Source organism: Austrofundulus limnaeus, unplaced genomic scaffold (genome assembly GCF_001266775.1).
Source record: "Austrofundulus limnaeus strain Quisiro unplaced genomic scaffold, Austrofundulus_limnaeus-1.0 Scaffold237, whole genome shotgun sequence".
Lineage (NCBI taxonomy): Eukaryota > Metazoa > Chordata > Actinopteri > Cyprinodontiformes > Rivulidae > Austrofundulus > Austrofundulus limnaeus.
In genome coordinates this window covers 591,510-604,975 of record NW_013952639.1, presented here as the reverse complement: position 1 = coordinate 604,975, position 13,466 = coordinate 591,510, and the positions used below count along the sequence as shown (strand labels likewise).

Here is a 13,466-nt window from a genome sequence, read left to right as displayed (position 1 = left end):
GAGTTTATCTTTGTGTTTTCCATTGACCTTGTATCAAATCTTGCTAAGATGACATAATGGTGTTTGTTAATATATATGAGGCCTCTCAACTGCATCAACAGAGTTTAACAGTAGTGTGGAGAGACAGTGACAGAGAGAAGCAGAGGCACAGAGACAGGCCAGGTTGTTCTCTGTGTTTCCTGTTGTTGCAATAAAACTCAGCTGATCATCTCACGGAGTACCTTCATTCTTGGACCACATATTTCTGTCTTTGTTAAATAAATATTGCCATAACAACTTGATCAAGACTTTTCTAAGATTTTACAATACAAAATAGGTAAAAGTGTGTGACTTGTACTGTTATGGTAACGGGTCAATATCGGTATCGGACAATTCTCAAAGTTGTAATATCAGTATCATATCGGAAGTGAAAAAGTGGTATTGGGACATCCCTAGAAGCCAGTGTTTTAGCTGATCTAGTTCAGCTGTATTTACTACGTCCAGCTGCTGCTCGCCTCATGTTTGGGTTTTTCTTCCCACAGGTCGAGCAGAATCCCATCGTTGGATTTGTTGCGGTTTCTGTCGCTGTCCTCTGCTCTGGGTTTGCAGGTAGAACCTTTTGCTTTTGGAGGGGAAACATAGAGGTTTTAACTGTTGAAAATGACTTGCATGGCTTTCTACGGTAATTTGGATAACTAAAAAATAAACAAATAAACTCAGTGGTCGCCGTGGGGAGAGGTAGCCTTCATCGCACGTCTCATCCTATGAGAGCCTTTGTCGTTGAGCGTACAGCCGCTCACCTGAACCTGAGCTGCTGCCGGATTGTTCAGGGCAATTTTTATTTTAAAACTTTACCCACCGGTGGGCTGAGAGGAAGTAAAGTTATCTGTAAGCGCTGCAGCGCTAAGCTGTCTCACCACCGGAGCAGTTCCAGCCTGAAACATCACTTCAGTTTAAAACCAGGGTGAACAAACAGAGGGAGGTTCTGCTGATCAGTGTGTGGCAGAAACACGAAAAAGGTTTAATTTGCCTTATTTGTTTAATGCTTTTGAAAAATGCATTGCCCCGTTTTATATAAAACAGTACCTAAAAGGCTCTAAACATATTTGTGACCATTCATGTTGAAATGAGGATTAAGTCAAATTTGGTCAAAATGACCTAATTACATTTTCAGATTCTTGGCTTTAAAAGCTACATTTTGATACCTGGATCATTCTGATATCATAATTAAATCCATATATATGACTTAATTTGTCTTGTTGGTTACAATAATACATAAATATTTGGTCTGAATCCTAATTTTATGTCCTTTAAATGAGGAATTTATGATGTCCTTATAAAGAGGAAACCTCAAATTTTATTTGAATATTGAGGTTTCCCGGCTGGAAAGAAACAAAACTTTGCTAATTCACAAGGAAAATCTTAAAAATTTAAGGCGTTTTTCCTCAAAATCATTTTTTTGTTGCTACTGCTCAAAAAAGTGCTTCAAAATTAAGTTTTGATTATATTTCAGGCAGTTCATTCAAATGATACATTAATAAGGCATTTATGCATTATATTTTGACAAAATGCAATTTTTGTTAACATTTTAGTCAAAACACTATATTTGCCTATTTCTTCTTATACAACTTTTGGACTTAATCCTCATTTCAATGTGATGGCTCACATTTGAGTCAGTTAAATTTGTGCAGAATAATGAAATTAAATCAAGAATTCAAGGATTTTTTTTGTCATTCCAAATGAGTATTATGAGGAATGAAAGATGAGGCTCCTGTTGTCAGGAAAAAAAATACAATAAGATAAAATGAAAAAAATATAGTGTGTCACACATTGCAACATGCAAACATTCAGTCTTAGCAGATTGTTTAAAAAAATTAGATTAATCACGATTAAAAGTTTGAATCTATGCCCAGCACTAGTTTGATGTCAGATTTGCACCTTAAAAGGTTTTGTTTTGTTTTTTATTTTTTCAGGTGTATATTTTGAGAAAGTGTTGAAGAGCTCAGATACATCTCTGTGGGTGAGGAACATCCAGATGTACCTGTCCGGCATCCTGATCACCCTGGCCGGAGTTTACATGAACGATGGAGAGAAAATCTTGGAGAAAGGTTTTTTCTTCGGCTACACACCGTGGGTGTGCTTCGTAGTCTGTAAGTGTTTCACAACGGGAGAACGTTTTGTTTTCTTAGGGTTTGGGTTTGTGTTACTGTCTCTGTGCTTCCAGTTCTGGCCAGTGTTGGTGGTCTTTACACGTCCGTGGTGGTGAAGTACACGGATAATATCATGAAGGGCTTCTCTGCTGCTCTGGCCATTGTTATCTCAACAATAGCATCTGTGGTGTTGTTTGGACTGCAGATAAGTAAGTTTGTGTTTCTCAGATTATCCAGTACAGCTGGCTCATCAGGTGAATGGATTATAAAAGGTAAAGTTGTCTCAAAAACACTTCTCCTCTCTCTCTTTTACAGCCATCACATTTGCTACCGGAGCTCTGCTGGTCTGCATTTCCATATATCTGTACGGACTTCCAAAGCTCGACACGTCCAAGCTGCAAGACAAAAATGCGAACACAGAGTCCAAACAAAAACTGATCACCGTGTGAGTCTGGATCAGCAGGACCACGTTCTCCTTTGGGGTTGTGTTTTCTGGGCCGGGGGGAGCTGAAGGACTTGATAAATAAGAGATAACTGAGCTAGATTTGGTTTATGATACAAAAGAAAAGAGTTTTGGTTCGTTACAGCGGCTCTGCTCCTCCCTGCATCAACGAGGTTGATGGTGCTGTGGATTACCAGAACAATCAGTTTATATGTCGGTGAGTTATCCAGTTAAGTGACCACTTTTAGTTAACCTATTGTAAAAATTGTACAGAAGTCCAGTTAAAAAAACATCTTTAGTATTTAAAGTGGCATATAAATAAAACATTTCTGGAGGCGTCGCTCCAGCTGCCAATCCGTCCTCAAGTGTGCAAAATGAACATGGATTATACATCAGATTATAGTGAAAAATCACTGCATGTTTAATTACGTTTATTAAAGGGATCCCTGATTAGTTGTAACATTAGACTTTATTTTGCAGTTAAAATACATGTTTATCAAATAAAGACTAAAAATACTGTAGGATGTTTAGTTTTTATAATTTTTAAACAAAGTTTAAAAATATACAGTATTACACAGACAGGGCCATGTTATTTAACTGTGACTGTAAAATAAAGACTGTTAAAATACTGTAGCCTGTTTAGTTTAGTAAATTTTTAAAAAATGTTTTAACACGAACAGCCATTTTATTTACACAAAGCATTCTGGGTAAATGATGACGTGGATAGGTCCTCGGTGCGAGGCTGCTAGCGAGCTATATCCACACTGAAGGTTAATCTTGGACAATATCTGATGATCGACTCTTTTAAATGAAACCAGAGAGCGTTGACAGAGAGGAGAAGGTAGAAATGACTCAGCCTGGAACTGAAAATATGGATGGAGGACAACAGTTTAGCTTGTTTGTTGCGCTAGCACCGAGCTAATACATATAAGTCAAAATATCGTTGGCGCTAACGCCAAAGCTAACAGGCTAATCTGAGGTTGTTCTTCCATGAAGCAGCTCTGTTGTCCTCCATCCATATTTTCAGTTCCAGGCTGAGTCATTTCTACCTTCTCCTCTCTGTCAACGCTCTCTGGTTTCATTTAAAAGAGTCGATCATCAGATATTGTCCAAGATTAACCTTCAGGGTGGATATAGCTCGCTAGCAGCCTCGCACCGAGGACCTATCCATGTCATCATTTACCCAGAATGCTTTGTGTGGAAATAAAATGGCTCCATCCGTGTAATATATTTTTAAAAATTTACAAAACTAAACAGCTTACAGTGTTTTTACAGTTAAAATATATGTTTATCAAATAAAGTCTAATGTTACAACTAATCATGGATCCCTTTAAAGCACTTGTTTTTTGTATCACTCTGTGTTAATGTTTTAAATCAAAAACAGACAAAAAGCAGCTTTTTTTTAAATTAGAACATTTTAAATTATTTTGAAAGTTTATTTACTTAAAACTGCTGCAAGTTTACATTTTATGAACTGGTTTGAGGCCCAGGATCTTCATCCCCCTGGCCAGAACTGCGCGCGCTCCGCTGAACAGTCGTAACCTAGCCTGTTGAGGAGCAGGGAATGAGATCAAGTTATGTTTGTTATTAATCTTTATAATTTAAAGTGTTTGAAATGGAAGCACGGTGCACCTGTGCAACATCCTGCGGGCTTCCTTTCACCGGCAGCTCTCTGTGCGCTGAAGAGATGAGGTGGCTAGAAGACAGCGGGCACAGAAACATGAGCTAATTATCTGAACAAACAGACCTCTAAAGTCAACATCCTGTTCCTTACCACAGCTTCAGTAAAAAGTTGACGAGATGTGTGGGTTGCAGGTCATTGGCCGACTGATACAACAGCTCGTCGTAACTACAGACAAACACACGTGACTTCATAAAGATGAAGCAAATATTGATTTTCCTCTGGCAGACTGATAAAGACCGACACCAGGTAGCTTACCGAAGGAGGTGCTGCAGGATGAGGACGCTCGTGTTTTCCCGTAAAAGATCAGCGTTGAATGTAGACACCTCCACGCCTTCGTTTACCTGCAGTAAGCTGACATTAAAACAACTTGTTTACACGCCGCGCTGTAAGATGCTTATTCCCGTTTGTGATGGTAAAATTCAGAGCTAGTTGCTGCTTAAACAGCGCTAACGTTGTGCCGACTGTACCTGCAGAGTCGAGCGTGCGTGTACTGCAGGAAGACGCCCGTGTCGCCCTGAGCCTGCAGCATCCGGTCCCAGTCAAATTTATAATCCGACTGCAGGGGGCCTTTAAAGTCCTGAAAGAAAAAACGTGCAGATGTTTGTTGGAATTTATCTCTGGTAGTTTAATTTCTCCACATGAGGTGATTTAAGTCCAACACTCTGGCGTAACGCTCCGTCTTTAACTCACCTGAACTATTAACGCACTTATTCCCACTTTCTCAGCTGTGTCCTCTGGGTTTTCCAGTTCCTTTGTGTCTGAGGAAACATTAATGCATCAGTAGTATTTATATAAAGTACCTGAAAGTCATACTTTCAGTAAAAGTACAAGTATCTTATCATAAAATGACTTTGGTAAAAGTTAAAGTCTCCTAAGAATTTTACTTGAGTAAAACTCAAAGTATCTGATTTATTTTGTACTTAAGTATCAAAAGTAAATTTCTGACATAAAATGTACTTAAGTAATAAAAGTACTGAGTAAAAATGAGTTGAGGTGACTTATTTGAAAGAAATATTTTCTAAAGGCGTGCAGCTTTGATTAATTGTATCCAAACTAATACAGTATCAGACTGATATTTATACTTTTTTATCAAACCACAATTAAATTTGCTTGATCCAGGAGGCAGTTTATCAGGATAGTACTTTTTAAACAATGGGCCTCATGCAAGAACATGTTTGTATTCTTATCCTAAATTTCTCTTACTTTTGTTCGTACAAAGGGTTCGTACGAACATGTCACGTCAGATTCAACAAACTCTTCTATCTTCAGGAAAAGTGCGTAAATGAGCTGCGTAATTTACACCCGTTCTATCCAGCTGCTTGTGCACGCGAGAGGAGATTAACATAATTACCACCCCAAAAACACCATATAAGGCTGTGTTTCCTACCTCACATACAAGGAAGTGTCCATTCATTCATGAGAAATGACAGCGATAATTATAAAAAAGAAGAACTTTACGAGTTCAGAGATTGAAGTCCGTCTGTCAGAGATCCAGAAAAGAAAATCTGTCATTTTTAGCAGGTCAGCTGTGGGATAAAAAAGAGCTGCTAAAAGTATAAACAACTGTGTTAAATCATTTTCATTTATTCAGAAGCCGCAGCGCAGCGCTGCGCACCGTGCGTGGCTGTTCGTAAAATCTACGACAGGTCTGGACCACTCGTAAATTTTGTTCGTATCTGAAAAAAATCGTAGAATACGAAAACATTGGTGAATGCCACAAATTCTCCTAAATCACTCGTACACACAATTTAAGAACAAATCTGTGCGTACGAACGGTTCTTGCATGAGGCCCAATAAGCTGAAATGAAATAAAAGTAACGACTTTCTACTTACCTTTTTAAAAAAAATGCAAGGAGTAGAAAGTACAGATAATTGTGTAAAAATGTAATCAGTAAAAGTAAAAATGTTGAAAAATAATTACTCAAGTAAAGTACATATAACCAAAATTTCTAAAGTACAGTAACAAAGTATTTCTACTTAGTTATATTAAAACTCTGGTATTTCAGCTTCCAAACACAAATGTATTATTACAACACTTACAGATTTATTTATATCATGTTGCATAACTTCCTTTATCAAGAGATGGATGATACAAAGATTTAATGTATCTCCTTTACATTAAATAGAATTTGTTTTTAAGATCTGACTTCTAAATTTAGCTCAGAGAGAATTAAAGCCTCAACTGAAATCTGCCTATCATTAATTTGGCAGTCAGGGAGTGACAGACATACGTGTCGTTATCATGGTGACCACGATGAGCCATTGGCATTGGCTTTAAAATGTCTTTTTACAACTCCTGCACAGTTTATGTTAAAACGCACACATGCTTAAACTCTTATTTAACCAGTTAGGCCCGGTGTTGCACCATATTTTGTGACCTTCATATATTGTGACCAGAGGGGGCTCTGTTGCGTTTCTACAACAGAACCTGACTGAACATGGTCACAAAGAAGAATATGTTACACCAAAAGTGTAGCCTTTGACCAGAGGCTGAAGACACGTACGCAAAAAAGAAAAATAAATAAAATAAAGTTATATTGACTAATGTATATGGTCACAGAATATGACAGCTGCTATCATATATTGTGACTTCACTGTAGCAATATATGATAGCAGCTGTGACCATGTATATAAGTCAACGTTTTATTTTTATTTTTTTTCTATTTATTGTTTGCGTATGTGTCTTCAGCCTCTGATCAAAGGCTACATTTTTGGCGTAACATATTCTTCTTTGTGACCATGTTCGGCCATGTTCTGTTGTAGAACCACAACAGCGCCCCATCTGGACACAATTTATGATGGTCACAATATATGGTGTAACACCGGCAACAGCTCCTGGGTGTCGCTTTTTTCCCCGCTGCACACATGAACGACTTAACAACTAAGTATTTTTAGATAAACGTCAGCGCTGCAACAAGTGCAAAGGCTTTACTGCTAGACTGCTTCATGTTGTGGAGCATCCTGGTCCGAGCTTCGTCCAGCACGTCCTCCAGGAACACCACGTCGCCGCTCCGGGTCTTCATGCCCTGCACCAGGCCGAAGGGAACGTGGCGACAGCTGCAAACAAGTACAAATATCACATTTGTGTTGAATGTAATTTCTTTTTTTAATAAAAACATACTTTAACTGGGGATTCCACGTTGAACCTGTTTAATCACATCTTTAGATCTGCAGGAGTTGAACTAGTTTGTCTTGTTATTAGAAAACAACCTTCCTGTTACCTTTGAGCCCAAGAACGCCCCGTGGCGCGGAGGATCTGGAACAACTGGTTGAAGTGATTTTCTTGGCTTTTGTCTGTCTGAAAAAGACAAAGAGTTCAACAACAAATCCTCTGAAGACAATTGGTGCACAAGAGAACGTTTAATCAGCTGCTGAACTGTTTCGCACACGCAGAAATATTTAATATTTTAGTTGCTTTTTCGTTACCATTAAATACAACACTCCTACGGAAGATTATAAACGTTGTGAAGACGTGTTGAAGTGGGAATGTCAGAAACGGTAGGAGGTTCTTAAAGACACAGAGGGAAATTTCAAAACTTTTAAATAGGCTATGGTGCAAAATCACATTTATTTTAGATGTACACCCAAAGCTTTGGATTTCCCTCTGTCCATTCGCTGCTCAGATTCCCCAGACTCTTAATAAACATCTTAAGATGTTTTTATTCAGACAGGATTTTAGTTCAGCTTTATTTAATTACTCATTATACTTATGCATTGTTTTTATTGTTTTTAGTTCTCTGTGAAGCACTTACTTATATACAGCATTTTCATAACAACTGAAGCTAACAAACTTGATTGTTTTATAGAATTAAGCTATGTGCCTGGAAAACACATACCACCACCCCTTAAGAGCCTAAATTAGCAAAACAGTAGCTAAAAGCTAAAACTAATACTGGTAAATATGCTGTGTTTAGAGCTCTCACCACATAAATCATTTCATCAAAACCGTATTTTTCCATCCGGTTAATCGCTGCAGCAATGTCTCTGTAACAAAAAGGGGAAAATACGTCCCACATTTAGGAAACTAAAACTTTTAGTTGAACTAAATATATTTAGATAATGTGGACAAAACTAAATGTAAATGTGAAATCTGCTCTGCAGCGACCTGGTGATGTAGAGCGTTGTGCCGTCGCTGCGGAGAATCGTACACACGTTGGTCATGTCTCCTCCCGGGGAGAGATCGATGATGCCCGTACCCTTCCTGTAAACATAAACAACAACAAGAGGCAAATGTATGTTAATAAATAAATATTAATATTATTATAAATATTGGTGGTAAAAAAGCAACTAACTGCCAGCTTCTTGTCCCGTTTGGCTCGAGAAAACTCAGAATCACGACTGTCAAATACTAAGTTTGATGCTTCAAATCAGCAGGTCAGAAATAAATGTTCTAATAGTTTTAGTGTAAATCTTTTCTTTTAACAGTTTCAGTTCATTTAATGTTGAACTTCAGTGTTGAACCCGCTTTAAAAGCTAAATCTGTAACATACTCAGAGGTTTTCAGCAGGCCTCGGTCCCGCAGCTCCTGCAGAACCTCCGGGACTTGGTCTTGGTGGAACGACTCCCCGCTGTAAACATCAAAACGCACCCCCAGCCTCTGGAAGGATTTGAACAGATTGGGAAGACGGCCCGGAGCTGGACGTGTGTCAGAAGCTCTCAGAGCAAGAAGGCACCTCGTAAACCTGCTGGTACTCCTTCACCGTGATCTCTCGGAACTGTTGCCATAACGACAGAGCCTGGCTCTCGTGTCGCTCCAGCTGGCTGAAGAAATCCCTCGCAGCCTGTTTTATGTCCTCGTTGTGCTCAGCCTCTTTGTTCACTTTAACATAAACCTGCAACTCAAAACCATCCAAATCAGTGGAATGCAACAGATAAAGATAGAAAAATCAGTGGTGGTCAGCATAGTTGCACTAACCCTAAAGCACTAACTCAAATATTTAAATCCCCTAATTCTAAAGCACTAATGCGCTGAAAATTTTAGTAAAAGCTAATTCTAAAGCACTAACACACTGAAAATTTTAGCTAAAGCTAATTCTAAAGCACTAATGCGCTGAAAAAATTAGCAATAGCTAATTCTAAAGCACTAATGCGCTTAAAAAATTAGCAACAGCTAATTGTAAAGCACTATTGCACTGAAAATTTTAGCAAACATTCATTCTAAAGCACTAATGCACAGAAAAATTTAGCAAAAGCTAATTCTAAAGCACTAATATAATCCAGTTTACACATGAAACATTCTTCAGTCAACATGAGACAATATTTACTGTGTGCAGAATGTTGTCACTTAGTGCCCAGGCTGGGCCAAATGGGAGTCACCTGCAGGCCACATTCGGCCCGTGGGCCTTGAGTTTGACATGTGACCTTGTAGATAAGTGACACACATGTGAACAAAATGTGTGACAGCTTTCCCCCTCAACTGTGAACGATAATGTTGATCAATAACATTTAAAGACCTCAGTTAGTGCTTTTAGATTTAGCAAGTGTTAATCCACTAATGAATTTAAAAAATAGCAAAAGCCCTAAAGCACTAATCAAGAAATTAGTTCCCTTATTAGTGCTTTAGGGGAAGTTTGCCCACCACTAAAAAGTTCATTTTTATCCGACACATGAGAGCAGACTTGCATTTGCTCAGGCAAGAGAAGCTAAAACTGTTAAAGCTAAAAGAAGCAGAATACTCGTTACACTAAAAGCTTAGTTTAAGTATCAAGTAGCCAAACAACAGTTAGAAGATAGAAGTCAAGCATAAAAAGCCAGTGTGAATGCTGAATCAGCACTCGCACCATAAAAACAGCTCACCTCAAACAAGTGCTGCAGAGGATTCTCCTTCAGCTTTTCCATGCATCCAAACCGATCAAAGCCAGCTCCTAATAAACCTGAAAATCCACGCGTTGCTTTTAAATTTTAACTGAGTCCAAACGGGTCCAACTTTCCCAGATTCTACACAACGAGCTCACCAAACTGCATTCCCCAGTCTCCCAGGTAGTTCATTCGAATTACATTATTCCCGAGGGACTGTTTTAGATTAGCGATGAAGTTACCTGGAGATGGAAAACAACGTTTTTACGTCAGGATTTTGCCCGTTGGACTTTGGATTTTGTGCGAAAACTTACCGATGATTGTGGAGCGCAAGTGTCCAGCGTGGAATTTTTTGGCGATATTTGGAGAGCTGCAAAGCACAAACACAGAAATGTGTTTTAACAAGAAGGACACGCACGCACACACACACACACACACACAAAAAAGAAACTATGCGACCCCACCTGTACTCCACTAATGTTGTTCCTCTCTTCAGGGAACTGAGAAGTTCACTGTTAAACCCAAACTGCTCGTCTGCTCCGCTCCCAAAGGGCTCCAGCAGTTTCTGGAACCGATGAAAGCAGAAAATCAATGAGCAGAAAAGCAGTCGATGCTTTTCTTGTTATTATGGGATGCGTGCGTGCACACAAACCTCAGCAAGCAGCCTGCGATTCACTGTGAAGTTAATCACTCCTCGTCTAGTGGAAATATCCTCCAGCACGCTGTCCGGCTTCAACTGAAAACAACAGTTTGTTACGTAGATAATTTGTCAACTTGTATTTGTTTTAGGGGGGTTTTCACTGTCAAAACAAAGGTATTTATAAATTTTAATAATCAAGAGTGTTTATGTTTATGGTCAGACATGTTTTGACCCGTTTACTGAAGAGACAATGCTGCTCGATATCAGTTTTACATCTGTTTAAAAACTTCACTTTTCAGTCACTTTTAGTCTCTTTGTGATAGTTTGTCTAATTATCCAATTAGTTACACCTAGATTATTATGATTTTTTTAAACTCATGCTTATTGTTGTGATAAATGTGACCTGAGAAGCCAGGTGTTCTGTCTGCAGCTCAATGTCCCCACTGGATGGTAAAATCCCGTTGGTTCTTAATGGGCCCAGTAACAGCCTGAAGTCAGCATTTTGTTGCCTGAGGAGAAATACATCACAAAACTTCAACACATCTGAGCACATAAAACATATCAGCAGGGTTTAAAAGAAACGTTTAAATAAATTACTGTTTCTTGAGAACTGGAACTGCAGTCAGAGCTGGTAAAAACACTTCTTCAGACTGCTGCAGCGTCGTTGCCAGCTGAAAATGAACACAAAGCAAGCTTTAATTGTGCCTTTTGTTTAAACCGTGTTAGCAAATCTCATTAGCGTCGCTCGGTCTTGTTACCTTTGCTGCAATTTGTCGTCTAAAGAAGCAGGCCATGTTTTATAAACGTGACAGCAGCAAATAACAAAAAGATTCGTTACATTTCCACGACCTGTGTTCACATTGGAATAGCAGAACTTACTTCCTGTTTGACGTCACGGCGTTCTGTCCGCTTGTCCAATCACAGGCGACGCTTTCAAGTTGAGTCACGTATCAGTAAAGGTTTGTTTGATTTGAACGCTGGCTCCTCCAGAAAATCCAACGGAGATGTTTCTGATGGAAATTCACAAACGAAAACCTTTTTTTCCCCCACCAGTTTTCACTTTAAATATCGTCAAATTTTAAAATATGAAATTGTGGCACATAAAACCAGAATATGATGTAATTTTAAGGAAACATAATCTGAAAAAAACATTTTACAGAACATTTAAAACTTTTATTCCCCTCTCATTTTAAAAGATCAGCTTTTCACTACAGGACATAAAACTGATTTACAATATATTTACAAATTATTTACTGAGCAAGTTATTTTTTTCTATGCAGCAATTTTACATTTGTTTTTTTGCTTTGCACTTCAGAACCTATAGCAAAGTACGGGGATAAATTTTATGTAATGAAAGTTAAAGTGTTTTATTAATACAACTTAATGATTTTAAAAAAAGAACATCAGATAATTATTTGTGCCAAGACTTTATTTATTTGTATTATTCGACCAAAAGCCCCTTGAAACCTACAGCAAACATAACATTTAGGTACAGTAAACAAAAGTCAAGACAAAATAAAAAGAAATACAGTGTATACGAATGTACAAATCTAAAAGCAGTAAGTACTGGTACAGTTTTACAATGTTAAAAAAAAAGCAAAGACAACTGTGGAGTCCAGGCTGAAAGCTGCCTTCAAATCAATCCACTCAGTAAAGTCCGATCCCTTTTTTCAAAGAGTGCATACAGAAAAGCTGCACAGCTAACATCTTTGTTGGGAAAAAAACACAAAATAAAGTAAAATCCAAAAGGCCAAAACGTGTGACGGCAGTTAGCCTTTTACGAAGGCATCAGAAAGAAGCCAAATAAATATGAAGACAGCAGTTAAGAGGCCACTGGTAAAGTGTCAGCAGGAAACCCTCCTAACCCTGGGAGCAACACTGAGGCCTGAGGCAGCCAGTCCACAGAGGCAATATGGCACAGCTTGGAATAAAAAGTCCGATCAGATCCGCCGAGTCCCTGGAGTATCTGCAGCAAAGAGTCCCCCCCAAGAAAATCAAACAGCAGAACTCAGGAAACATCTGTGAAGGAAACACAATAAAGTTATTAACTTTACTACAGCAAAAAAACAAATACTTTTACAAAACTTTCAAATCAACACTTACAGCTAGCAGGCTGCTCTCCAAACCTCCGCATGAGCTGATCATGTGTGAACTTCACAAACGCGTCATATTGTTCTGCAAAACAAATGAAACCAAAACCCAAAATCAGCGCCGTCGGGATTAGTTCGACGTATTTAACGCAAAAATAAAAACATCTCACCGGCGAGCTTCGTCGTCAGCGTCTCGTCGTACTCCTCGCGGATTTTCTCCTCCCGCTCCTTCAGCAGTCTCTCGCAGATCATCCCGACCTGTCGGAGGGAGAATAACGGCTGTTCCTTCCTGGTGGGAGATGAGGCTCCTGAGGACGCGCCTGTTCGAAGAATCAACACCGCACCAATGTTACAAAGTTAGGAAACTCTGTAAACACTTAAAGACAAAGGCACAAACACCTGGGGGGGCGGGGCTCATAAATCCACAGTTTTTTTCGTCCTCCTCTTGGGCCAAAAGCATAAAAACCCTCCATTTTTTCCTGACTGAGGCTCAAAGTTATTTGTTGAGCAGCAAAAAGGTTCAGCAGCAGGTCTGCCTCAGCAGGGGGCGCTGCTTCAGAACCACTACTGAGTCAAAGTCAGACAGAATCAACAAGAATGACACTAAAAGTAAAGACTTAGAGACAAAAATAAATGCTAAATATAAATAAATTCTATTTATAATAAATTAATAATAGTTTTACAT

General features: G+C 38.8%; 3 protein-coding genes across 7 annotated transcripts in view; 1 reads left to right on the top strand and 2 right to left on the bottom strand.

Moving 5' to 3' along the window:
• slc35a1 (solute carrier family 35 member A1) overlaps positions 1-2,925 on the top strand; it is an 8,317-nt gene extending 5,392 nt beyond the window's left edge. For both annotated transcript variants that reach the window (XM_014020000.1, XM_014019999.1), the window contains 4 exons: positions 522-588; positions 1,953-2,129; positions 2,204-2,338; positions 2,445-2,925. In XM_014020000.1, coding sequence (XP_013875454.1) covers positions 522-588; positions 1,953-2,129; positions 2,204-2,338; positions 2,445-2,578 — 513 coding nt within the window. In that variant the 3' untranslated portion in view covers positions 2,579-2,925. The remainder of the gene's footprint in view (positions 1-521; positions 589-1,952; positions 2,130-2,203; positions 2,339-2,444) is intronic.
• Positions 2,926-3,986: 1,061 nt separating this feature from the next.
• On the bottom strand, positions 3,987-11,555 carry rars2 (arginyl-tRNA synthetase 2, mitochondrial). The gene is made up of 20 exons (XM_014019990.1): positions 11,450-11,555; positions 11,289-11,362; positions 11,095-11,200; positions 10,704-10,787; positions 10,516-10,616; positions 10,366-10,421; positions 10,210-10,293; positions 10,052-10,128; positions 8,929-9,087; positions 8,746-8,852; positions 8,361-8,456; positions 8,179-8,239; positions 7,477-7,553; positions 7,188-7,312; positions 4,946-5,013; positions 4,723-4,832; positions 4,511-4,606; positions 4,346-4,420; positions 4,204-4,267; positions 3,987-4,118 (listed from the first exon to the last, which is right to left on the bottom strand). Exons 1-20 carry the CDS (start codon positions 11,483-11,485, stop codon positions 4,032-4,034), a joined length of 1,743 nt encoding a protein of 580 aa, XP_013875444.1. The 5' UTR covers positions 11,486-11,555; the 3' UTR covers positions 3,987-4,031.
• A 547-nt stretch (positions 11,556-12,102) lies between these two features.
• Positions 12,103-13,466, bottom strand: part of akirin2 (akirin 2) — a 3,529-nt gene continuing 2,165 nt past the window's right edge. For all 4 annotated transcript variants that reach the window (XM_014019995.1, XM_014019996.1, XM_014019997.1 and 1 more), the window contains 3 exons: positions 12,952-13,101; positions 12,795-12,866; positions 12,103-12,710 (listed from right to left, as the gene is read on the bottom strand). In XM_014019995.1, the coding sequence (XP_013875449.1) occupies positions 12,700-12,710; positions 12,795-12,866; positions 12,952-13,101 (233 nt within the window). In that variant the 3' untranslated portion in view covers positions 12,103-12,699. The remainder of the gene's footprint in view (positions 12,711-12,794; positions 12,867-12,951; positions 13,102-13,466) is intronic.